Below are 27,638 nucleotides of genomic sequence, written 5' to 3' on the forward strand. Positions count from 1 at the left end.
AGGCGCCAAGCACGCACTCCTCGTCCTCCCCCCTCAGGCACCGTCAGTAGGTGTCATCACAGAGAAACGTGTCATTTAACAGAAATTGGGATGTTGCTGCATTCTTATTTTCCCTTATTTCCCACACTTCGGTGTCTTCACCCTGCTGTGCTTTGCTCCTAAAATTTTGTCTAGGTGCACAAGGCAACTGATTCTGTTTTACCTGTTGCTGGGTCTTTCGTGGTTTCTCATTCTGCGTCTGTGGATTTAAATCAGTGATTTGGACATTACCATTCTGTACATGTGGACACTCGTCTCTCCAGTGCCCTATCTGTCTGCACCCGTGACAGGGGAACTTCTTTTTGGCCTCTTCTCTGCTCATTATTACTCTGGGCTTTCCCCCACCCCCGGGGCCTTGATTCTGATTACTGGTCAATTTATTTAGCTGTTGTTCCTGCTGTTCTGCCAATTTTACCTGTGCCCACATGACCTTTTCCTTCAATGCCTTTCGTTTGTCTGCCATCTCATCCTCACAATACTTGGCATACTTCAGGACCTCATCAATTGGTTTAGACTGCCAACAGATTTTATTGTCTTTGATCCATTGTGAAATCTCAGGTCTTAACCCTAGCACAAATCTATAAATAAAGTGGGTCATGTCCTTCATCTCTATGTTATCCAGGCCACTGTACGTTTTGAACACCTGTAACAGTCGTTCATAATAGGAATGCACAGTTTCATCTCTATTCTGGGTAGTTCTATCTATTCGGGTCCAATCAGTTTCCTTTGCAGGCACTTTTCCCTTCAGGTGCAACATTACCTGGTTGTACTTTTTCATTACCTCGGGTGAAGGAGCCCCTGTGTTAGGGTCCCTCGGGAATTCCTCACTAGGCCAATCAATAGCAATTTTGCATTCCGTCCACAAATCTACGGGAACTACAATATCGAAGAAACCATCCAAATCTTTCCAAAGGCACTTTTGTACCTTCACAAACCTTTCTACCTGTCTGTACCAATCTACAGGTTTTTCTCGTAATTTCGGGAAGTCATTGGTAAAGGACACAATATCCTGTCGGGACCATGGAACATGCACATATTTTCCACCTGGCACTTCTTGCATAGGACATAATTTTTCTGCCTTGTCTGCTTCTTTTAAGACATACTCAGAAGCCATTTGTTTTGATCTAATCTCCTCCTTTTTCTTAGCCCATCTGGCTTTCCATTTTTCTAACTCTCCCCATTTTTGCAACAAGTTCAACAATTCTCTGATCTGTACCTTCTTACCTGACACATTCATGTTTTCCAAATCTTAGTCTGAGAATTCTGCTCTGTAGGGTTTTTGCAACGCTTTAGATTTCCCAAAATCTATTCCCATACTAGCCGCAGTGTCCATTAATTTCTCATGGAACACTCTGGTATTACGGGTGATACTCTTACAGATAAACAGCAATTCTTCCTCGGAGAAAGTATTTAGTCTGTCTAACCCCAAATTTCCAGCCATCAGTTCTTCCAGTTCTATTCTTAATTTGTAAATATCTATTGGTTTCGACTGAGGATTCTGTTTCTCTAATTCTCGACTCCATCTCTCGATTTCTTCGGGAGTCACTACGGTGGCACTTCTAGTCCCAGAAGCTGACTCAATCTGCACTTCTCCTGAACTGAAAGGAGTGTTCTTCTTCCTTGAACCCCTTCCCGGTTCCCTTATAGGTAAATCCATCAAGGAAATCACAGATTCGCTTTCACTTGCCTGGTCATCTACAATTAGGGGCTCTTTTCTCGGCTGCACTACAGCTGGGGTAATAATCTGAGTCTTTGGACACCCCTGTTTATCCCCATACAATGGAACTACTGGTCCAATAGTCACTGGGATTGTCAAGGCTTCAGGACTTGTGTTAAGTTGAGAGGTTTTCTGAATCAATTCTGTTCTCTGTTTAGCTATAGCCTCTCGCTCTCTCTCCTGGAGTACTCTTTCCAGGCTTGTTTCATGCACTATTTGCGGAGTTAGGGTTGGGGCATAAGTCGGGGCAGTTGGATGCGTCATACTTGGTCCCTCACCATAGTTAGGTTTCAGAAATGGATTCCCTGTGCTTAAAGGTCTCGGCACCTCCTGATAAGGAGGTATTTGACAGCCGTCTCTTACACTTACAGGTCTAGATCCCTCCTGGTAAGGAGGTCTTAGGCAAGCATCCCCTACGCTTGAGGATCTGGGTCCTTCATTATAAGGAGGTGGATTCTTCATTAACAATTCCTCCAAATAATCATCATCTGAATCCCCACTGGTCATCAAATGTTTTGTTTTTTCTGTCCTTTTCTCTCCCATTGGGGCTTCTAGGGCAATTACAGGGTACAGTCCTTCTGTTATCAGTCAGTCATAATAACTTTATTTCGATTCGTAGAAACAAATCATAAAAGTTCAGACAATTACACAGTTTAAAAACATAATACCATTATATTTACAACCTTAAACATTATTATATTACCACTGAAGATTTTACAAGTACAGAAAAGTCACATATATAAAAACACATAAAATTTTAGTCGATACAATACAATTCATATCAAATGGTAATCTATACGATATTTTGTCAGTCAACTTGTATACCATAAAGATAATTAATATCGATTTTTGATAGTAAGTGCCACTCTAATAAAATTAAGCACGGCATTACATATTGCTGGGGTTGATAGTGAGAGTAAATGGTCATATCCCTCTTTATAATAACGGGTTCCAAGGGATATCAAAACCGGCCTGATAAAACGGTTTCTTGGATCTTTGTACAGGGTGCAAAATAGTACAAGATGAAGAGTGTTTTGAGAAACATTGTTGTTACAGGCACAGGGGGGTAAACTCTCACACCATCCCGCTTGTTTTGGAAAAGCAAATAAGAAATGCAGTGTATTAAGGAGGAACCTAGTCAAGTAAAAGCGCCATTGTACATGTCCTATATAAGAAAGGTATGGTTGACGCTGCAACCTTCCCTTGTGATAAATCGCACTCTCACTATTTCTCAGAGCACCTAACTTGGTGCGGTATGCCTCTTTAATTAATACATTTGTCTCACTACCAATGGACTCAGTGTTCGTAAAGATGTGACCCAAACCTATCCTAAAAAAAGTTTCCCTAACATATGATAGCCAAGGGATCTTCTGGAAGTTGCTCCAACTTGAGGCAATCTTGTAATATTGCCTTTGTGAGTTTCAAATCATCTGAGCTCCAAACCTTACTCCAGAGCAGTAAGGGGGAGACATGGATGGTGTCACTCACAAATTCAAGACCCACCTCAGTATGGGAAAACATATTAGAGGTGCCCATTGGCACACATAGGAGCCGTTTGACAAACTTATTTTCCATAATTTGAATTTTGTTGCAGGACTGCGTTCCCCACACACCCGCACCGTATATTGCAACTGGGATGCATTTTGCTTTGTATAGGGATATTAATTCTGCAACTGGCTTCTGACCCAGTTTACTGGAAAAACGGAAAATAGCCTCTACTGCTTGGGTGGCCTTTTGGACACGGGCAGACACCAGGGGGTCCCAACTCAAGGTTTTATTAAAAATGTTCCCCAAGTAATTAAAGCAGTCAACTTTCACAATATGTGAGTCCTTCACCATAAGCCGGCGAGATTTTACTCCTTTGGGGCCGCAAACCATAGTGAAGGACTTTGTGAAGTTGACCCTTAAATCTAGACCCTGCATGAAGGTTTCGAAAGCATTTAAGCAAATTTGCATGCTGTTGGCTGTTAGGATCATCAGAACCGTGTCATCTGCATACAATAGCATCGGTATCCATTTGCCATTAACCTGGGGAAAATCAGCACAGCTCTCCAACAGGAAAGCTTCCAGGCCATTTGTGTACACCAGGAATAAAAAGGGGGCCAGTATACACCCCTGCCGAACACCCTCGGTCGATGTAATGGCTTTGTTTTCTCCCCGGGTGGGCCAAATCTAACCCTTACTGTCGTGGCAGCATGGAGTCTGCGGAGGAGTGTAACCAAAGGCTCCTCAAACCCCATAGACTCCATCATTTACCAAAGTTTGTTTCTACAAACAGTATCAAAAGCACTGGATAGGTCCATGAAAGCCAAGTGGACACAACCACACTTGGCCCTCATGTACCTACCCATGATTAGCGCCAAATTTAGGCACTGCTCTGTGGTGCCTTTTCCCCGCCTAAATCCATATTGGGATTCCACAATGATATCATTCAACTCAGCCCATGTTTCCAGACGGGCCAAAATCACCCTGCCCATTAATTTACAAGATGCATCAATAAGCGATATAGGTCTGTAACAACAGGGGTCACGTTTATTGCCTTTCTTGAATATCGGGACCACTATCGCCTCTTGCCATGAGGCTGGAATACGACCAACCACAACTGCTTTAAACAAGAGTAGTAAAAGTGGTGCCCACACTTCTATATTGTGTTTAAAAAGGTCCAAAGGCACTGAGTCCGGCCGAGGGGCCTTTAATGACATGCCCTTACTTAATGCGGCCTCTACCTCAGAAAGAGTCAATGAGCGGCTGAGCATATTCGCTGACTCCAGCTTAGGATCACCGATGCTGTCATTGCTTGTTACGTCCGGGGCCCCCTTTGGGTTAAAGATATGCCAATAGTGTACCTCCCAGGTTTCCCCTGGGATGTGCACCTGAAGGGTATCCTTTTCCTCACATGTTAAAAAAGGGCGATTTATAACCTCCCAGAAGAGTCAGCTGTCTTTTAATTCTGAGGCCTTCCGTAAGTCATCCCACGCCTTTGTTTTTAACTCTGTTTTGCGCTTAAAAATGGCATCTCTATAAGTTTTCCTTGCCCTTTTAACTGAATCCCTATCCCGTGGCACTTGGCGTAAAGCCTTCGTTAGACTAGACTGAGCTCTTGAGCATTCACGGTCAAACCATTTGCAGGTATTTCCCCTATTACCACCTACAGGTTTCAGTAAATGCGAAGCCACATTGTCTAAAAGTTTCTCAAAGTTATCAATTATAACCTCCGGCTCATTAAGAGGATTTAGGCAGGCATCTATCCTATGTGTGTTTATTTTAAAAATCTGACGCTCGAGGTAGCTTACATCTATCTTATTCCACTTTAAGGTAACCCCCTGATTCTGGCTGAATTTGATTGTATGCTCCAAAATCTGCATTCTCTTGGAGGCAGGACACAAACTCAGAATTAATGGATTATGGTCACTTACTGGGTTAGCCTCAATATGAAAATCATTAATAAGATAAGAATATTTTCTAGAGACCAGAACAAAGTCAATCACACTCGCCTGTCCTCCTGTTCCATAAAAAGTGGCAATGCTCGATAATCTTGAGAAATTAGACATGTCCAGGGCACAAAGATCATTAATTATTATTATATTGTTTAAAGCCTCTCCCTGTTTTGTGTGCTTAAAATGAGCAGATGGCTGATCATTTAGGTCTACCAGGCCACAAACTCTTGTACCGCTAAATTTACACAGAGTACAATTAAAATCTCCTACCCACATAATAAATAAAGGTGATGTAGTATTGGATACTTTAGCAATCTCGTCCTGTAGTTTTTGTATGACCTCTGTGGTTTGGGGAATCAAATATATTGTAATACCAATTGATTAAAAGCAAAGGCACCAAAAATAAGTCCTTAATCAATAGTAATTGGTACCATGGAGATTCCGTCAGTATAACAGTATTTATCCCAGTATGCTTAATAGAAATAGCTGCCATGAGGCCGCCCTTGGCTCTACCAGCAGGTGAAGGTTCAGCTGGAACGTTAAAAGATTGATAACCATCAAGTCCAAGGTCCCCTCTACTCCATGTCTCCTGGAGACAAATAATATCGAAGGATGTGACAAATTTTAACCATGCCGGATCCCCTAGTCTCCGTGCTAGCCCAGCTATATTCCACGAAATCAAACGGAAAGAGTAACCCTCGACCATACTAACTTTCTCCCTCTGATGTGTTAAAATTTGCAACTGGGATGCGTCATTCACTCTCGGAATTGCTACCGTTAAACCATTATCTACAGCCAGTGGGGCGGATTCTAACTGTCTGGGAATAGCTCTCTCTCCCTGTGATGAGATACAATCAGTGTGCAACCGATCCCCGTTTAGACGGCTTGTTGGAGTTGGTGGTCAGTCCACCATCTCCAAACAGCTATACCTATTCCTAGTTGGGATTCCTCTCCAGGTATCCCTAAAAAAAGGTTCTTTGGGGAGAAATCTAGTGGGATTTCCACCCCATTCTTCTCTAGTAGGATATCCATCAAAATGTCCTCTCCAATCCTCCCACTCTCTTCCTGAAGTTCGGTGGCCTACTCTATGCCAATTATCTTCATATGCTTGGTCATTACAGGACCGAGGGGATAAAAAAAGGAAAGCCGTTTTGCATCTATGCCTGCATTATTATCTCGAGGGCCCCATGAACAGATATAATTCACCGTACGAGGATCCTTGAAATTGACCAAAATACAGTCGCCTTGGATTGACTTCTTTCCATGGCCCACCCAGGGAACTCTACGAACAGTTAGAATCTGGCTCGACCAGCAAGGTAGTAATGGTCGGTTGTTATTTAGCCAGTATTGGACCTTGTTGTTTAGTGCCCAAGGGGGTTCCTCTGAGGTGTTTGACAACTCTGGAACACCAGTCAACACCACCACAAAAGGGCCAGCCTCAGGGGGAAGATTGGCAGGGAATCTACTTTTAACAATTTCCCTATTGGAATCCCCATTAAGATCTGTCAGGGGTGCTATGGGGGTATTACTAACCACCTTTGTTTTTTCAGCAGTTTTCTTCTCTACTGCTGTAGGGGTTTTTGTTGGTTTTGATGTTACAGTTTGCCCTACTCCCGCCGCTTTTGCTACTTGCGGGACCACAATTTTATCAGTAGGTAGTTTATTGCCCCCTATCTTTGGTGCCCCATGAGTCAATGGGTTGTTCCTTTTAGAAAGAGTGAGTAGTTCATCTAGATGTTTTTCCATTTTCTGTAATCTAGTTTCTAACGGGGAGAGGAGGGATTTAAACAACTCTCCCAATTTTGTTAGAAATTGGTTATCTACCACTTTAACTTTATCTCCCCCCACAGTCATAGTCAAAGCTTCAGGGATTTCATTTCTGATGGACTCATTTGATACTGAGATTTGTACATCATTTTTCCTATTTTTACCTATGTCTCCCCCACCCTTCGGGGAAGTTTGATTTAGAGTCACCCCCTGATGTTTGGCTAGTTCCTGTGTCCTCTTTCTCCTTTGAGTTGTCGGTTTATCCCTTTTTTCCTTACAGCTCCCTCCCTCTTTCCTCTCAACCGTCTTGTAACCTCTGGCGTAGTGTGTAAGGATAGGTCTGGTGTTCTTTCTAAACTGATTTGGGAATCAGAGAGGAGTTCTGATGCTGATAGGTCCACCACATTTGGTAGACTATGGACATCAGCACGAACTTCAATCGAGGGAGTTTTCCTTATCTGCTATGGGGTTTTTGCAGTTGCTAGAAGACCCAAAGAGGATCTTTTTTGAAGAGCCAATGTTAGATCTTGAGATACTCTACGTTCCAGATCGGCAATACCCTGATCGATAAACGAATTTGCTCTTATAAGGAAGTTATCCATGGGACCCACTATCTGGCCCCCTTCGGCAGCGGTCTTACTCCTACTTCCTCGCGTGGACATAATTTTAGAATATGTACATATAAAATACTAACCCACACAGGCGCCCAAATAAAAATATACAATAATACAATAAACAGTATTAGAATGTAAATCAGTACAAGTATGAAACGACAATACTGGCTTTTACACCAAATATAGTACAATAAACAAAGGACAAACTTAGAGGGGGGGCCTGGTCCGGTCTTACACAGGCTCTAACGGGCTAAAACGGGCCCGCCCTTGGCCCGGGCTTCGCCCCGGTCCTTCTGTTATCATGTTCTGTCTCCACTGTTTCATCTTTTTCTCTTTGGCTTTTCCATGCATTTTCGGGTACCATTTACTTATTCCCTTGTCAATTCTAGGTCTATCTCGTTCAAAAGCCTCTATCTCCCATTCTTCTAAGGCCTCATATTGCGTTAGTCTGGGTCTGGGATGTAACTCATTCATTCGGGTTCTCAAATTAAACAGAATCCGGCTATTAAAGGTACCATCTAATGGAAATGCCAAAATTCCGTCATTTTTAGTATATTCCACCCAATTTTCCAACCATACACAGGTGTGATACCCTTTGTCAAATAACATGAATGATGCGGGAGTATTAGGTGGTGGAATAACCATTCCTTCTCTAGTTTTGATGGGCTTGTCCTTTTTAAAATAATTTTTAACTTTGTCTACTAAAGTCATTTTTCTCTTGCTTCCGTACATATTATAAGGTCTGCCTTTTAGCATCTGTTCTTTAGCGAACCCTAAGTATTTCGGATCAGGTAAAAATTCTGGATACCACATATAATTTTCCCACAAGCGACTTTGTTTACAAAATCACTTTCAATCAAAAAGCGTCTTTTATTTTTCTGCAACCAATCAAATGCGCGATTTCAAAAAAATTTCAACCAATGGGTGTGCGGCGTTTCTCGTAAACGAGTTTCTCACGCTCCTGTGCTCACCCCTCCCTTACAATTCCTCCTCAGCTACACACCCGCTGTCTTGACCAATACCAACGCGGCACTGAGTGACGTCAGCGCAGCTCCGCAACTGACTCCCTCCTTCACAAGGTAAGAAAACGCTTCGATTTCTATCGTTTAAAGTGCAAGTGCTCTGTTTAATTTACAACGAAAACACATTCGCCAATGTACTCGAGTGTCTAGAAAGAAAAGATTTGTTTCACTGCAAGTAAACTTCCCTCGTTTACTTTTCAAATACGAGTAGATCCCTTCTGCCTACCCTTCACACAAGCATTAGTGAACCTGTTACTCCTTTGACTCATCCACTTTGGGCTATATACTAAGCCAAAAGTTTCACTAGTGAACTCCTTTGCTATAAATCAAGCTTAGACGAACCTGCTACTCCTTCCGTGTGACCCTTACTAGGTTATATCACAATAGAAGTTTTGCCAGCGAACTCTTCGCTACCATTTATTCATACATTTATACAGAAAACCCTAATTAGTGCTTCCAGTTTTGCCTAACCTGCACCAATTTTCCTCAAGCCACTGACCTCACTGCGCGATGGATTCTCCTCACCACCCGCTATTCTTTCCCCGGGGATTCCAAACAAACATATAACAATCACTAACGAGTGGATTAGTACATATATCAATATAGCAGCAAGAAAAACAATTTATAACATTTCATAATTTTCACAGCAATAAAACATTACATTCGATCGATCTTAACAGTAAAATATTATTTTCACAATTAGCAGCAATTAACCTACCTACCTATCCTAACTAGTCCTACCTAACTTTAACTAGTCCCTAACCATACCTCTGCTACCAGAAAAATTACTGATAGAGCGCGCAGGTCCCCCAATTATAATTTTACCATAATATGTATTGGGCCCATACGATTTCAGTTTACCATATTTATAAATCGGGTGACCTTGCACTCTACTACCAGCAATTCTGATTCCTTCCTATTTTATTTTCCAGTGTACCCAACTTACCAATCCACCGCTACGGGTACCTATGACCACAATGGATCAGGGAGCTAGCTGTAAAAGAAAGGCAGACACCAAAAATACATATGCCATATATTCTATTTGCACTCATATAATAACCACAAACTCGGAAAGTTTTGAAAACCTTTATCTAAAGTTCGTCAGTTTCTTTAAGCATTAGATTTACAACCAATAAGCTGTCAATAACTAAAATTACAAAGAGCACGTATCCATATAGGAAAAAAATCAGGCCAACCATTTAGAATTCTAAAGGAAGGTGAAAAACCAGGGAACATGCTAATAAGAATTTTCAGGATTTTAGACTAGTTATAGAGTAACTAAAGGACAGGGAAAGATAAGGAACATGCTAGAAAGTATACTATGGCAAACGAGAGCACAATACGAGAATTTAGTCAGTCTATGGAGACTTAAAAATAACATGTGACTATAGGGAAGGTGGAAAAGTGGAACACGCTAATATTTCAGAGCAATCACTTCATTTTGCTAAAGGAAGGTAAAGAAAAGAAACATCTATATATCATGAACTGTATGCAGGAAGGTACTTAAAGGATAGGGAAAAATTGGAACATGCTAATATAACAACTATAAGGTATAACTTTCTCATTTGTCGGTGCAAAGAAAGCATGGAAAATCAATATGCAAGAGTACGTCTTTATTAAAGCAAGGAAAAGAATGAAAAATGCAGAATAGATTTCCCAGTACTATATTTACCTAGATCGGTGTGAAGACCAACCCTGGCCACGGGTCAGTTTAGGACGGGAGAAACCCCAAGGATAGGACAGTCGCCAGTAGGCCAGCAGGTGCGGAATGGACACCCCAGGACAGGACAGGAAAACCAGAGTAGGATCAGGACAGGACCACCAAGGAAAGACCAGCACCCGCAGTTCGGTAGCAACGCCTGCGCTACACCCTTTCTACAGCTATCAGTCAAAACCCCGATTGGGTTATCGAATGCCCCAGCAAAGTGCTCCGCCAGCACTTAAGGTTCTCAAAATCCCCCGCTTGGGTCTGTGGAAATTACGGACAGAGTGCTCCGCAGCTCTCTGTATCAGTCACCTATTGAGTGCGTTGGGTCAGTGACAGGTCAGCTATTCGGACAAGTCGGACAATTACTCTAGCTAAACCTAGGCTAGTTATACTCTTTTCGGGTCAGTGTACCAACCCCCAAATGTTGCAAGTGTAAGAATTCCCAATTTCGATTGGTCCTCAAGTAGGACAGGTCAACACACCAACCAGATTCCACTTTCACAAGTCCTAATTTACATCTTTTGGGACCGCCTATTGAATGTAGGGGTTCCCATAACTTGGGTTTCAATATTACAATAGCGCATCTATGAATTATGATACATTTAGTACATGTCAGCTTCTTCTGCTAGGCGAAGGTGCATCTTCCAGGCACATCTTGGCTGGGACCTCGGGTTGGCAAGGGTTCAATGTCATAGAATTCATCCACTGGCAGAAGACTGTCATGCGCAGAAAGGTTGTTCAATATGGAGTATTCCCATCCCTCCTGCCCACAGATTTCGATACATGAAAAGTAAGCGAAAACAAATTAAAACACAGAAAATAAATGAATACACTGTATACCAAGAATCCCTATATGACTCCCCTTACGTTATACTAACTTATAGCATAAATATTAGTGCAAACGAACGGAAGTGCAGAAAGCGATAGTGCAAGCTTCGGCATGTGAGAACACATAGCGGCCATTTTAAGTCGAGTGCGCAAGCGCAAAGATTCCCACCAGAACTGCGAGTACGTCACGTCACGTGATTGTGACCAACGCATGCGCAGAAGAAACCCCGCCAAGCAGCGGCCATTTTAGAGGCAAATGTATTACGGTTAATAAACACATAGGCAAGCATCACTCGGATACCAAAAAATGACAGAATAAATGGGAAATTAGTAAGACAAACATGTTGGTTATATTCTATTAGGGTTATGCGAGGTTCTTGAATACAAGCAAGACGCTTTACGTGCGAATTCTTGCTCCATCAGACCCAGAGCACATCAGTCGAAAAACGTCAGTACCAGTGGCAAAAAGTGTGGGTAAACATTACAAAAAGGGGAACTTTCCTATACTATATAGACTAAAATTAATTGGCCCCTCAAATCTCCTTGTATGGACACACACAGAAATACCACTGGCGTGACTCACAGAAAATGACTGAGACTTGCCGTAGTTTGGGTTCCATATTACACTAACGAGTTCACTCATTTGTAACAGGGAACTTAAAAAAACTTTGATAAAGAGTCCGCTTCTGAGATCTGCGATTACTGAAGCTTACAAGGTTTTACAGAATTCCTACGATCACGGAGAATTACCTGGTGAATCAAGAACACTGGCTAATCTAAATCAACATTCTTTTGGCATATGATTGTAGGAATGCTTGTGAAAATGTGTTTTTTATCAAATCAGAGGATGAGATTCATTAATGTACGAGAGCTCTTAAGATACCAACCTGCCTGCAATACAGCAGAGCCTCATTTGTTTAATGTACCTTTAAACCATCAGTAGATCAAAATAACGATACTTTGAAACATGTAACGTTTTTGGTTATACGTTTGATATTTCATCTTGGAGACTATTTGTTAATAGCAAATAACATGTGGCCCTTTTTGACAATACTTATCTACACATTAAACATGTTAATACTGCTTAGGTTTAAATATTTAGATATGGCAACAAAATAATCAAGCTAGTTAACTTACATCAACAGCATCGCGGCCAAATCAACTGCCTACTTTCTTCATTTTCATCCATATCAATATAAGTGAGGAGATAAGGAAAAGAAGCATACGCCTCGCCTCTTTGTCCTTAATATGTGTTTGCCCAATTGAGACTGTTGTAGAAGCTAGAAAGAGATTTTTACAACCAATCCGAACAAATTGCAAAATTAACTCTGTTCAGAATTTGATTTCTCTCTGCAAGGTACCACCTAACAAATCTGTGTGTATTAATATGTACAATTTTTTAAAATCATTTTTAAGTTTGTTTTAGAATGATAATTTTATTACCAAACTGTAATTTTATTCGTCAAATATTTGTTGTTCTCAGATGAGAACTAAATCAAATAAACTTAAACTTGAAACTTATCCTTAATAGAATTGATTTTTTTATGCAAAAGCTAGATTGTTAGGTCTTGGCTAGCGTAGGCTGCGCTTGCGCAGTCTCGCTGGTGAGATTTTATGTTTCTAATAGTGAGGCTTGAACCCGCCCCTCTTCTCCATTGGCTGGCTTCCTAAACGGCGGCCAGCCATTGGAGAAGAGGTTTGTCTTTCCATTTAAGCCCCGTCTTGTTCGGATTGGGGGGCGTGTTTTTTCGGTCCTTTCTCTCCGTGACGTCCTCAGTCCAAAACACGCCCCCCATCACACTGCCTGCACGCCCAAGTCGGCTCTCTGATGTGTTGACAACTACCAAATAAACACTACCATTGGTGTTCCTTATTAACCAATCAGAAGGCCGACTGGCGCGTGCAGGCAGCGTGAGCAGACACACTGTAGACTCCATGTGTTCCACCCTGCCCGGGTTCGCACTCTGCCTCCTCTCCACACTGCTGGGCGTGCGGTGAGGAGCCACGCTATTGCCGCCGTCTCTGCTGTAAGGAGACCCGTGAGCTGCCCCTACACTGTAGACTTGTTTATTTTTTTTAAAAACTTGCAACATACTCGTTTTCCAACATAAAGCAGTAAGGTTTGGCTTATTCCTGTTGTAATGTTATATATTTAAAATAAGCAAGGTTGCATTGTTACCCTCTTTGCTTCAATGATGCCCATTAGTAAAAGCTCGTAATCGTTTTGCAAAGAATGCAATCATTCGCTGACAACTGCAGTGCCAGTACCATTGCAGGTTAACATGTGAAGAACAAGGCTTCATGTTTGCAAATATTTTTCCCACAATGTATTTACTAAGATCGCCATCCTCTCATCTCTATCAAATGCTGAAGAAAGCTAAACGGAGACCCGGTTGCGTGTTTTGATAAACTCATGTTAACGCTCAAAGGACATTATGCAAATTTAGGAAGCTGACCGCACGTTAAAAAGAGGAACAAATAAAGCGAGCGAACGGATTAAGGTTAAAGTGGGTGCGACGCAAGCAGCAGAGACAGCACACAAAGGTAATCTGCCGGTAATAGAGTCCTTGATTATCTAGCGCACGCAGTAATGAGGACGCTACGGGTGCCCGGCCGGTTATCTCACCACCAGCACAAGCACAATCTGTGAAAACAAGCCTCTTCATTTTATGCCTGAAAGGGCCTTTGTGAAATAATGCCATACAGAGGAGGCCATGCTGATGTATTGGCAGTTAAAGCTGCAGGCTCACTGCCCTCCCTTCAAAGCGAGCCTCCCTGGGACTCAGCCCAGAAGATTGCACCGTGGCCTATCTCAAACAGGGCGAAACCCAGCCTTCAAGCGGGAAATGATTGACTTGCGACCAGTGGGGAAGGGACTACTGTTTGCTGTGCGGTTGGTTGTTTGCCGACCGTCTGAACCCAGGCGGTGTTACCTCACGTCAGTTTTTACAGAAAGCCTATTTTTTTCAGGCTGTGAGGAATGATGAGTCTGAAAGTAAGTTATCCCCGATCTCTCAGTTTGCAGATCTGTCGGATCAATATGTGACTCAGGAAGTCGTGGTAAAGGACCATCTGTTGTGTTTGCAGGACTTCCGTTTACGTTTCTGTGTTCATCCTAGCTTTAGGCAGCCGTTAATGCCCAACTAGGCCTTTTTGTAAGCGCTCCCGTGATAGGAAGATGTTTGGCGAGAAGCACAAACAATTAAACGGAGGTGCCCAGGATCACACAATTTGCAGTTATGGGGTTGGATGGATTACAACTCTGGTTACTAAGCTGATAGACTATGTCTACACTTCACTTGTCCTTGTGGTTGGTGTGTGGTGCACCTGTGTTACCTGCATGCACCAATGAGTCAGAGTGCAGGCAGTACACGGTAAAACGTATGTAAAAAGAACGGATATTGTTAAGAGTGCACCAGTCACTGACTCGATAAGCCCATCATACCAAGTTTCAGTCAAACCCACAAAGTCAAGTATTTTGAGACCTCTGCATGATTTTGAGTCTGCTTGACAAGGGGCGGCCGGGGAACTTACTGCAAATGCATGCATTTATCCCTCTCTCTTGCCATGCGATTAATTGGGCTAGCAGGATCTCACAGTGGACAGCCATATACCATCGACCTCCCGCCCCCTGCTGACACTGACCTGCTCATTGCCTAGATAGACTGTAAGTAATAAAATGATCATTGCCGGCTATCATGGAAACAGAAGGTTTCTACAATTCTTGGCTTTGTTACGGGAGAGGTGTTGGCCTAACGGCCAGGGCGCTCAACCTCGGACCTGGGGAACCCGGTTGGAGTCTCGGTAATGTCGCTAAACCTCCTGTGATTCTGGGCAAATCACTTAATCTTCCCGTGCATAACAAAAATGCCTTTGTAGTATATCCTTCCTTCTGCGCTTGCGTAGCTGAAGCCCCCACACATTTTGAAAATGGTAGACAGGAAGAAAGAGGGCGAGGTGCAAGCTCGGAGTCTCATACAGGTACGGGGCCGGGAGTGGGAAAGAACCACTAAGATTAAGGGAAGGATTTCGCAGATACCGGTGCGAAGGCTGGGGATGTTCTGTGCAGAGATCGACCTTGGAGTGGGTGCACCACGGGACCAAAATCAACACAAACACTTTACATAGTATTACATTGGTAAAAATATATTTTAAAATTTTCTTTTATAGTGCAAAAAATAAAAACACTTACAGCCGCCTAAATAGTCTTTTAACGTTGTGTCTGTGTGGCTGTGTGTGTGGCTCTGTGTGTGTGTGGCTCTGTGTGTGTGGCTCCATGTATGTGGCTCTGTGTGTGTGGCTCTGCGTGTGTGTGTGTGTGTGTGTGGCTCTGTGTGTGTGTGTGGGGCTCTGTGTGTGTGTGTGGCTCTGTGTGTCTGTGTGTGTGGCTCTGTGTGTGTGTGGCTCTGTCTGTGGGTGCAAATGCAATAGGTCTCGCATTTGCGAGAGATTAAGCTATTGGCATTGTAAATGACAATGCCATTTATTTATCTGTTTTCAAAACCAACACATAGATAAAAATAATGTTGTCATTTACAATGCCAATAGATATAACTTGGGGGCACCACGGACCGAGATCAACACAAACACTTTACATAGTATTACATTGGTAAAAATATATTTTAAAATTTTCTTTTATAGTGCAAAAGATAAAAGCACATACAGACGCCTAAATAGTCTTCTAACGTCGTGTGTGTGTGTGTGTGTGTGGCTGTGTGTGGCTCTGTGTGTGTGTGTGTGTGTGGCTCTGTGTGTGGGTGCCAATGCAATAGGTCTCGCATTTGCAAGAGATTAAGCTATTGGCATTGTAAATGACAATGCCATTTATTTATCTGTTTTCAAAACCAACACATAAATAAAAATGTTGTCATTTACAATGCCAATAGCTCTAACTTGGGGGCACCACGGGACCAAAATCAACACAAACACTTTACATAGTTTTGCATTGGTAAAAATATATTTTAGAATTTTCTTTTATAGTGCAAAAGATAATAACACATACAGATGCCTAAATAGTCTTTTAACGTTGTGTGTGTGTGTGGCTCTGTGTGTGTGTGTGGCTCTGTGTGTGTGTGGCTCTGTGTGTGTGGCTGTGTGTGGCTGTATGTGTCTCTGTGTGTGTGTGTCTCTGTGTGTGTGTGTGTGGCTCTGTGTGTGGGTGCAAATGCAATAGGTCTCGCATTTGCGAGAGATTAAGCTATTGGCATTGTAAATGACAATGCCATTTATTTATCTGTTTTCAAAGCCAACACATAAATAAAAATGTTGTCATTTACAATGCCAATATTTCTAACTTTTGCAATGGCGAGACCGTTGCATTGTAAATGCTTGTTGTTAATGCCTGTTGGGTGTGGCACTTTTGTGTAAGCAGATGGAGCTCATATTACAAATACCGAATTTCGTTCTTCTACTGCAGTGACATTCCCATGGCCATTGCTAAAATACAAGCATACTTGCATAAAGCAAGATATACTGGAAAGAGTACAAGAATTTACATCGATGAAAGACGCGAGCAAATTTCACAGGGTCGGCACAGCCTTGTCTAAAAGTATGAACCCGTTACCTTGCTTCAGATTAAACGCAGAACATTAACACTGTCCAATAAATCAAAGATAGGTCTGCCATGCAAAGTTGAAACGGGGCGTTTCGAGGAGAGGTATATCGCAGAGCTAACGCTAAATGAAGTCAGTCTACTGCAAATAATAACAACTCTCAAAATAAATGTTTATTTCCTAGTTGTCACTAGTAAATGACCAATATTGTTTTTTTAAATAAAAAAATATCCTTAGTTCCTTCATGGGTTGCGGGGTTGCGGCTAGGGCATTAAAGTCCCTGAAGTCTGTCGTCTCTGCCTATGAATCCTGCCGTCCGTCGTTTATTTCCAGGACTGTAGTCTCTCCTCTCTGTCAATGACCCTCGTGCTACTCGGGTCCCACTGTTGATCTCTCGGGGTACCGGTGCCGGAGAAGCCATGGCTCTGTACCAAGTTGCGGCTGGGATCTTGGAGCGGGCGCAGCGAAAGGAGGGGGCCGTGAAGGGGCTGGTATACGAAAGCGGCTACAAGGTGAACTGCCGCGGAGCCCATATTCTGTCCTTTTAGTAGTACACTTATTTGTTTCTGCACCTACCCCACCGATATACAGCAGCACGCGCTGCGATGTTAACTTGGCTTACCCTACTGCAGGGCCCAATAAGTTAGACACGCCATCATCCATTACACCGCTTTTAGGACTGTTGCAACCGAAGTATCCATCAAAGTAGACACGGCGGCGCCCATTGGTCCAGTACTACTGATTTGCCAGAACAACAAATGCAACACTTCAACAGCATACGCCGCACCTTCTGCCTTTTATCCACTCTCACGACGTCATTTTGCACTATTACTGCAGCAGTGTTGCCAGATTGGGCTACTTCCCGCACAAATTGGTGATATTTTTCCCACTAGTGGTGGTTGACACTATATCATCATTGTCAACCAACCACCACTCACCACTTGCTCGTAGCCATGTGAATCATTAGACACGTAATGCAAGCTGTGCGTGTAGCATGCAGCATGGCACAGGTGTGATTTGGAGAACAGGACTCGCACGTTGATACACGTGCAACAGCAGCACCTCCTCTCATGTGTTCTGCCACCCTAGCTGAGATGGTACGGTGTGAGTGTATGGGACATAGGGCAGCCAATCTAGTAGCTCGCAAAAGCGCTACCAATGCAAGCCGTGGCAAAAATGATTGCCCAGCACCTGCGCAGCCTTTAAAAGCCTGATGACGCGCACAGGCTCCTCCTCTTCTCCGACTTAGTCGTGAGTAGCTGACTCTCTTGTGCTGTGCAGTAGTAAACTTACTTAGCTGACACACATTTACTCAACTTGAATCAACTGACTCATGTGGGGTTGAGCCGTTGTCAGACTCACTTGAACTTCAGTGAGTTGAGCAGGCAGCCCGCAGGGTAATGTCAGTGTGAGAGACAGGTAATCTCGACTCTCCAACTTCCTCGTGGTGGTGGTCTTGAGCAGTGGCAAACAATACAACGTCAATTCTTTTTGGGAAATGCACATATTAAATCACTGCATGCTTGGATGTCATGTACCAGGGGCGGATTGGCAAGGCGGCATTCGGGCATGGGCCGAAGGGCCGGTGCCCTCTGTGGGCCGTTTTTTTCTTCCCAGTCCACAGAGAGTGGACTAGGAAAGGGGAGAAAAAAAAACGGCCCACAGAGTGCACGGAGACAGACAGAGAAAATGAAAGCAGCCTCACTGTGCGGCCGGACAGCGATTGTCAGCTGTGGCCTCTCCTTCACCCCTGCCCTGCCAAGCAATCAAGCTGGGGAGGGGTGATTGTTTGCAAGAATCGGCCTCCCTGGGGGCCAGGTGTTTCTCAGGCCTTTGAGCCATTTTCACCTCGGCCCCCCTGGGGCCCATGCAGACCAGAAACGGTGTTAGTCTTAACACCTCGCCCACAGCCCTTCACATTCAGGGCATAGTGGGCGAGGAAGAATGGGTCTTGCTGTGGGGGCCAGGTGATGTTTTGAATTTTTTTATTTTATTTATTTATTTATGCAATTTTATATACCGCGGACTTTACCCGAAGTTGTCAGAGCGCTTCACACTAGGAACAGCAATAATACATGAGGAGACCCGAAGTTGTCAGAGCGCTTCACACTAGGAACAGCAATAATACATGAGGAGAAAAATTACAAGTGGACAAATTACAAAAGCAAACGTTAAGTTACATGAATCAAAAGTGACAATAGTGAGCAACCAAAATACATGAGGTAGCGGACTTTACCCGAAGTTGTCAGAGCGCTTCACACTAGGAACAGCAATAATACATGAGCAGAAAAATTACAAGTGGACAAATTACAAAAGCAAACGTTAAGTTACATGAATCAAAAGTGACAATAGTGAGCAACCAAAATACATGAGGTAGCAATCGGTACATTACAGGAGGAAAAAGTGATATGTGTGCAGGTTACAAAAGCGTACAAAGTACAAGTAGAGGTATAATACTGCAATAAATGGCAAACACTCCAGCACAAGAACAAACGTTACGTAGGCAATGGTGGTACTTGTGCAAGTATCTAAAGCAAACAAAAGTGAGAGGTAGCATACAGTGTGATAACAGAGAAAAGTGACGTGTGCAAGTTACAAAAGGGTACCATACACAGGTACAAGGGTAATACTACAGTAAATGGTAAACACTCAAACTGCCGGAACACACTGGGAAGGCACTTCCCATGCTCCAGCTTCACCTCAGCTTCCACCCTGGCTACCTGGCTACCTTGGATGACCCAGAAAGCTGTTTTTTGTGCTCCCTTGCCAGGACATTTTCCCGAGGCCTGGAGGGCTGATTAATTTACTAATTGCAGGGGCCTTACCTCTGTTCATGTGCTCCTGAGCTGAAGGTCTGGGGAGGGCTAAGTAGGTTAGTAATAGCAGGGGCTTTGCTGCTTTTCAGGTGCTCCTGTGCTGGAGGGCTGGAATAATTTTGTGACAGAAAGGGGCCTTGCTATTTTTTTTAGTTGCTCAGCATGTAGGCCATTGTCACCTTGGCCCTGTGTCCTGTGCAAGAACAGTATCCTCCCACTTTCATTCCTTGTCTGTGCAAATGGTGTTTCATGAAAGGGCACGCCCCTTGAATGTGGGCCACGCCCCTTAAATATGGGCCACGCCTCTTGAATGTGGGCCACTTTTTTCGTCAGTGCCCGGGCCGAATTGTGATCTCAATCCGACCCCAATTACTAATTGCATTTGCGACTCGAGTCACCAGCTTGACATTGTGTACGATGTAGTGTAGCCTGGCTGGCCACTGTGACTGGGGGCACGGCCCAGGCAGTGCCAGTGGCCTAAAGTTGCTCGCTCATGCGAGTCCACGACTAACACTAAACTGGACCATGGCATTGAATTGGGGGCGCAGTGTCCTGAAGTGGGTCTCTACCTCTGTGCTCACATGAATGAGTCCAGGGGCTTGGCAGGCCATGCCACACAGGTCGGCTGGTGTAGCCTGGCATGTAATTACTTGGAGAAACTGCTCCATATTCTATGAAAACATTGGTTGGTCTGATTTTGATGGCACTTGTGTATGCCTGTGTGAGTGTATATATATATGTGTGTGTATATATATATATATATATATATATATATATATATATATATATATACACGTTTTTCAATGTACTCTACCTTCCTCCGCACCTCATGTCCTGGGTACAACTCCAGCAGTGGTGAATCGCGGAACAGCAACAAATTCCAATGGCCACAATAATATAGCCAGTAAAACGGGTGCACTCATGGGTGAATGTCAATAAAATGTTTTTATTGGCTTAGTCAACAAGCACTGAACCGATGCGTTTCGGCACAACGCCTTCTTCAATGTTTACATTTTATATATATATATATATATTTTTTTTTTCCACTGAAAAACAAAGGTTAAATGGATGTTATAGTTAGGTGAAAATGTCAGGTAAAACATACCGTTTGAAACTAACAAAACAACTGAAAGGGTCCAGGCCTGCCCCTATCATTTAGCCTGTGTGCTTAGCTTGCGGACACCGGCTCCCTCCCTCTTGCTCACCATGTAAATTTAAATGTACAGGAATTTATATAGCGCAAATCACCAAGCGGTTTCTAAGCGCTTGCTTAGGGAACCCGTCCTGGTATTCCCCTGTGAGATAACCCCGGCAGGGTATCCGCAAGGTGAAAGCCAGGCATCCCGCCGCGAGGGGCCGTTGTGGAGATTAAGCAAGCTATTGCCCAGAGTCGCAGAGTGTGAACCCGTGAATCGAGTAGGCACCGGAGCGAGAATTGTCGAGTCCATGGACATTTTAGGACTCAAGACCCCGCCGAGCCGGGAATTGAACCCAGGTCCCGGGCTGACCTCTGCTTCCAGGTCTGCCTCCTCTAACCAGTGAGCCACACTTCTCCACCATGTTCTATGGACCTGCCCCTGTTATGTTGAACTGTCACTGCCCCTTCTGCCTGCCCAGCATGGTCAGATGGCAGCTGCCTGTTCCTTTTGTGCATGTCCCTGCCACTTTCCTCTTGCTCACCATTGCCGTTGTGCTGCCACTGCCCTTCCCATCTTCCCTGTGCTTAGGAGATATGCTGCACAAAAGATTCACTTTCGTTGTAAGGCATGAAATCTATTAAAGGGAAACCTCACTTTTTAAAGTGCATTTGAGAGAATTTCACAGATGAAGTGCATGGATTTAGAAATTGTGTAAAGTTTTGCTTCAGTAGCAATGGTTAATGGAGTCATTTTTAAATGTGGACTGTAACATCTGCAAAGCACACATTCACGCTGTTGGGTATTTTGGCTGGTAAATAATGTTTGTTGCTGGTAAGGTATGTACTTTCACATAAGATTACCAATTAGGCACACTACTTTATACTGCCTTTAATTCTGATCAGAATTTTTGAGACACCATGTTTGTGTCTTTGCTGAAGAGAGTGGTGGAACAGTACATGAGAAGTGAGTGACTATTTTTCCATGTCTACTTATAATGTGCGTAATGCAGTGAATGATTGAGGCACTGAGTTATACATATTTGTTTAAAATAGAAACTAGATTTATTCTTCTAAATGTTTGCTTCAGCCTATTATTACATTATTTGAGTGTTACAAGTTTGGGCTTGGACTGGTTCGTTTTGGGCTGGTAATTAAACAGCTTTGGAAGCCTTTCAAAATCTGGCAACACTGTCTGCACCACCCACCCGAGGCAATCGCCGAACTAGCGCTCACCAACATCTCCACAACCACATCACTAGGACACTCGCAGTATAATCACTACAATAGTCATTACAGTTGCAATATTAGCAGCAAAATCGACTGCACTACTGCTACAGTGCTGCTATTGCATAGCTCAATGTACCATCCTTTGTACTTACACAACGCAACAGATCGAAGTGAATCGCTATAGCAGCACTCGCCACACTTTTCTGTAGAAATCTTATTGAGCCACTCCCGATCAAAGCTCCTCCCACACACTATCGAATGCACCTCCGACTGTTCCAATGTTCTACCACTCCTTGCAGTGCTCACTTCGCATCCATTAAACTATTCAATGCAACACTGATTGCAACAACTGCTGCACGCCAGAAACAGCAACTCTCACTGAATAAGTACTTTGTCTATCCACATTTACTACACTGGACACTTGCTTAAGTACTGCACTTCTATTTAGGGTGACCAGATTTTGAGATGCAAAATACCCGGACAGATCAGATATAAAAGTAGGCCTAAGGTTTTTCGGGTTACTTTTATGTCTGGCCTGTCCTGGCTTATATAAATATATTATATTATATTATATATCTTCATTTACAACGGTCCTATATATATTATCATCTGTGGCAGGACCTCTACCCTGAGCCCCCTTGCCCTCCTCCCCACTCTGTCTTCCCTCTGCTACGAGCATGCAGCAGACCTCCTTCTGTGCTGCCTGAAAGAAACAGCTAGTAACTTTAATCACTTCAGAGGTGCTTGTTGAGACTAGCGTATAGTTTCAATTCCACTTTGCAGAATTACTTGACCCTTGCCCCCAAAACCGGGACATGAACTGAAAATGAAGAAAAGCGTTAGGACACTAGTACAGTCCTCTGAAAAACGGGGCTGTCTGGGGAAGTTCGGGACATCTGGTCACCCTACTTGTGTTACAAATACTGCATCACACCTCAGCTGCAACCACCTGAAGTATGTATTGCAAAAATGCATTACAACTCACTGCTGCACCTCTACTTAGGCATGATATTGCTAATCCTGCCATGACAGTATTGCTCCACGTCATTCCCTGTATTGTCAATACGGCAAAATAAAAACTAGATGTAACATTTATTGCAAAACTCAGCAGACTTCAACTGTAGTACTCTCTATGATATACCGTGAAGCGTTTACAGTACTACCACTATCGGAGCCTATCGTGGTACTGATCACACTTCCCAGCGGCAGTTCAGCAGAATTCACTACACTATCCACAGAAGGACTCAATGCAGCCCCACAAACCCTAAATCACCACCATCTGCTGCACATTTACTGTTGTCTTCCTCCCATGCCGATGTCTTATAGACGCCATGTTCCTCAATATAGCAGTCTCTCATTCACATACCATCGTATTTGATTATAGCACAAGCTCTGAATACATGTTCCTAAAATGTTACTTTTTAGCATCAGTTTAGAACTTGCATGAAGTTTCCTGGTAGTTCCTTTGGAACAGGGCACACCCTTGTCTCTTCCTGTGATCTGAAAACTAGTCAGGTTATTAAAGTCCTGATGAGGATCTACTTTAAATGGAGTTATTGCACTATAAAAAGTGATATTCATCCTACAACCACAAAAAAGCCAGCTACCAGCACTCAGCAGCCAATTACCTCTGTAATGCATCATTATACCAAAATTCCATGGATGCTACTTTCCTCGCCTATCAATCCCCCTTGAATGACATATACCCCTCAATGGATGTCCTTTTAGTCCTTTGCCCAACGGAATGACGTTGTATTTCTCTCACTAGTGATTTATGAATGCTACCTACCTCCTATTCCAATTTCCCATGGCCACCATCGTCCTCTATACCAGTGACCCATTGATAGCCATTTTTCCCAATTTTAATGTCCATGGTTGTTGTCTTCCTTGTACCAGTGTTCCATGGACCTAATCTTCATTGCCTACCATACTGTCTGGATGCCATCTTTGTCCAATACAATGGCCAAGCATACCTTAACCGCATCTGCTTTCAAAAACCTTCCATGCACCACCACTCATCTGGACTCCTACTTGCACAAATCCCACGCATAAGGAAAACAAGATCTGGCGGTCGAGCCTTCTCCTACATCACTCCTAACGTGTAGAACGCCCTGTTGCAACAGATAAGAGCCGCTTCCTCATTTTGGAGGTTTCCCTAGGAGTTGGCTGCAGCGCTCCATTTTGTCTTGGCCAATTCAACATGTGCACATAAATGTGTTTAGTAAAGGTTTAATTGTGGTCTCTTTTTCCTTCACTAGAACATTAAACAACTTTATGCCTTGGTTTGTGAAACTCTTCGTTATTCATCCATTCTGGAGGGGATCATAAACCGCACCAATCTCCTGCGTGAGGAGAAGAAACTGAAGATGAACGTAGCAAAGGTAACTTCTTTCCTGCTGGTCATGCTTTACAACTCTATCGTGAGCGTGTGCCGTCCTCTAAAATGGCCATTTCATGCCTCTGCTTCACCATGTAAGTTAACATGGCGGCTGTAGAACTTCTGCCTATTCTTTGTGATAATAGACCATTTTCCTACAGGTGCTGGTCTATGACATCCTCTTTGGGAAGGGACTGAAGTGCGGGGGTGTCTGGAAGATGATTGCTCGGAAGCACCAGGCCAGACTAAAAGCTGATCTTGCCCGTCTGAAAGTCAAGAAAAAAGTGAGCTGCAATGAGGATCTCTTGGCTCCAGCAGCAGGAGCAGTAAAAGGTGTGTGACTAGGCTATTCTTAAACAGGCAGGCAGACCCCTACCATGCAAAGGTCTATTGTCTGTAGCAATCCAGCTGTCCATGTTGAGCAACTTTTGCAGAATTCTCATACCACAACATGGCACTATTCAGTTGCATATTACTAAAGGGTTAAAAAGTATTTTTTCTTTTTAGGGCTATTGTACAGAATAGATAATAAATGTTTACGAATTCTTGAGGTCTACTACATCTGGGCTGGTAGTGCTGCTTTTTTGGGGGGATGTTTTGTGTCACTCTTTAACCCCCCAAGAGCAAACACAAAATATGTTCTTGTATTAAAAAAAAATGTGCAAGTTATATTCCAACCATTTTCAAAAAAATCTATTTGAAATATATCCTCCAGTATCCTTGTAAAACCAAAGAATGTTTCTTTACTAACTGTTAATGTTGGTATGCTAACTTTACTACACACTTTACTATGTGGTATCTTTACCAAGCAGGCTTTAAATTGCAGGTAAATACAGTACATACCATTTTCAGTTATTTTGCACTGCAGGACTTCATCACACACACAAGTTATTATTTATTTAGGTCAACACGTTGTATTATATGCATTGTAATTTACTGCATTGTAAATGTCTGTAGTGGTAACAACTGATATTCTTGCAGTTTAAATATTCCCTTTGCTGTACATAGTCCTAATCCTCCTTGTTCAAAGATGGCCTTCACTGATGCCCTTTTCCCATATGCCACATACACCTTTCTTTTAAAATGGTAGCAGAACTTAATTATGAGAAAGTAACTTTATCAGGAACTTTATTATAGTCCAAGTTCCCCACAACACAAAGCCTTGCTGCCTTATTTTATCATGTGGTGCTGCCTATGCAGTGGTGTAATTTCATGTAAACAGATATGCATGGAGGAGAGCTTGGCTTATCTTTGCACAACAAAAAGCAGTATGCCAAAGAAAGAGGACAAGCACTATTTATCTCCCACGTACCAGAAGCAAAAGGCATGTGTACGTTTGTGCGTATACACAAATCTGAATGCAAAAAAAACAGATGATGGCCAGAAGGCTGAATCAATCAAACATTCACCCCCCAGTCACAGATCTGGGTTAAATCCATGATTTTATTTTTGCACGCCACACAGTTCCAGTTTAGACCCAGCCATATGCAAATCAGTCTTGACCCTGCTCCTCATGGGAACAGTCCAGCCCGAACTGCCAGGCCAGGTCTCCTCCCTGGACCAGAAACAATCATCCTCGGACCGTGTTGTAAAACGAGGCAGCATCTGTGAGGCCTGCACAAATAACATGACTACATTTGTCCTTCACTGGGAACCAAACATCCAATTGTAGCGCCTGACTCGCAGAGGTTAGCGTTGCAGAGCAGTCTGAGGCTTACTCAAGGGAGGTGGTGTGGGCTAAAAATCGCCACATGCAGGTGCGCAAAAATAACACTCAATAATTGATTGTCCAGTCTGTACTTTGCTTTATAAAACACACACACTACTCAATACTATGCACCAATTTACAAATATGTATAAGCTGTTGGAGTGACATTGCGTAAAATCTCCAGCCCTCTTGCAGGGGGGTGGGGTCTAGTACCACCACTCCCATGTTTGCACATCATCTTGCCTCCAATGCAGTTAGTTGAACATACCCTGGAGCAAGAGCCCTGCACACTGGCACCATCCGAGTGGCGACCCCCCGCCACCCCTCCCCCATCACATCAAGCATTTAAAATAGGTAACCCTGCCTTGGTGACACACACCCTGACTGAGCATTTCCTACTGACCATGAAGTATACACCTCTACATCTTAAGGGCTAGCAGTCTAGGTCCTTCACCTAAGTGCAGCAGCAAGAATATATGTTTAAGCATCACTTTAGAATGACAATACTCGTCACATTTGTGTATCATTCGAATGCATTGCAGTTACAGCCCCTAAAGGATTACACATAGACAGCCAGATGCCTTAGCAGTAATGTCTGGCAACATAACCCCACTTTGCTTATGACATCGCCTTACAAAGGCACTTCAAATTACATATGTGACCTTAAGTCCCTCTAAAAGAAATAACATTAGTAAATGCACAATGGGTGCAATTACACCGCATCACCTCCAGGGGATGCCCTTCTCCAGACTTCCCCCAACTCAGCCTTTCACTCCTTGATGCACTTCTCAACCCTCCTCTAGCTGTAGAACAAACGTTTCAGCCCAAGATGATTTAAAATGCTGGCTGAGCCCTTTGGGGGTTATTCTTTTCAAGTCCCCATGAGACTTAGGGAGGTACTTCTCTTCCTGCTTGGGGGGAGGCTGCGCTTCTACAGCAGCTCCCCCAGCGCCTCTTTCACAAATGAGGGTGACCCCCCTGCTATGATTGCCACCAGGCACCAAAAACAATAGATTTCCCCATGCCTTGCAATGCGTTATGGGGAACTTCAGGCTCCTTTCTATGCATATTATAACAGCGGCTCTCCCACTGCGTCGGGGAGAGCCGCGATGTGGGCCTCTGGCCGTGGCGTCCCACGTTGGAGGGTCCGGTCCCACCCGGACCCTCGGGTGAGTGTAATGGCTCGGGGAGCCCACCCCCAGCTCCCTTTGCCAACTTTTGGGGGCCCGGTCCCACCCGGACCCTGGTCGTCTTCCTAGCTCCTTCGGGATCCCGGTCCCACCCGGGACCCCTACATGCCTGCCCGGTGGAGGGCAGTTCAGGGAACCCAGCTCCGGCTGACCGCGCTTGGCCAGCACCCTCACGTGCTGCCGCGGGAGCAGGCTACCCCTTCTGGTCTGTCCGCTCCGGTGGGCAGACGCCCTGATCTTCACCGGCTCCTCTGGCTTCCCAGGTGCAACGGCACTCCCCACGCGCTTACCAGCACTCGGGGCCCTGGGATGGGATCCCGGGCCCCCGAACATCTTCGGGGGGGGAGGGCACGACGGCGCTCCCCCCATTCCAGCGGGGGCCAGGGTGGGCTCCTGGCGCTCCGCTTGGGGGCATCTTCACGAGGAGCGCGACTTCTTCTTTTTTTTTTTTTTTTTTGCAGAGTTTTATATAGCGCAAACTAGACCCGAACCGAATCA

General features: G+C 43.8%; 1 protein-coding gene across 1 annotated transcript in view; it reads left to right on the plus strand.

Annotated features, from left to right (window-relative positions):
* Nucleotides 1-17,029: 17,029 nt before the first annotated feature.
* Nucleotides 17,030-27,638, plus strand: part of NSUN5 (NOP2/Sun RNA methyltransferase 5) — a 55,680-nt gene continuing 45,071 nt past the window's right edge. Inside the window, exons 1-3 of the mRNA XM_078679586.1 lie at nucleotides 17,030-17,196; nucleotides 24,124-24,246; nucleotides 24,404-24,575. Of these exons, the coding sequence (XP_078535712.1) occupies nucleotides 17,104-17,196; nucleotides 24,124-24,246; nucleotides 24,404-24,575 (388 nt within the window). The 5' untranslated portion in view covers nucleotides 17,030-17,103. The remainder of the gene's footprint in view (nucleotides 17,197-24,123; nucleotides 24,247-24,403; nucleotides 24,576-27,638) is intronic.

Source organism: Lissotriton helveticus, chromosome 3_1 (genome assembly GCF_964261635.1).
Source record: "Lissotriton helveticus chromosome 3_1, aLisHel1.1, whole genome shotgun sequence".
NCBI lineage: Eukaryota > Metazoa > Chordata > Amphibia > Caudata > Salamandridae > Lissotriton > Lissotriton helveticus.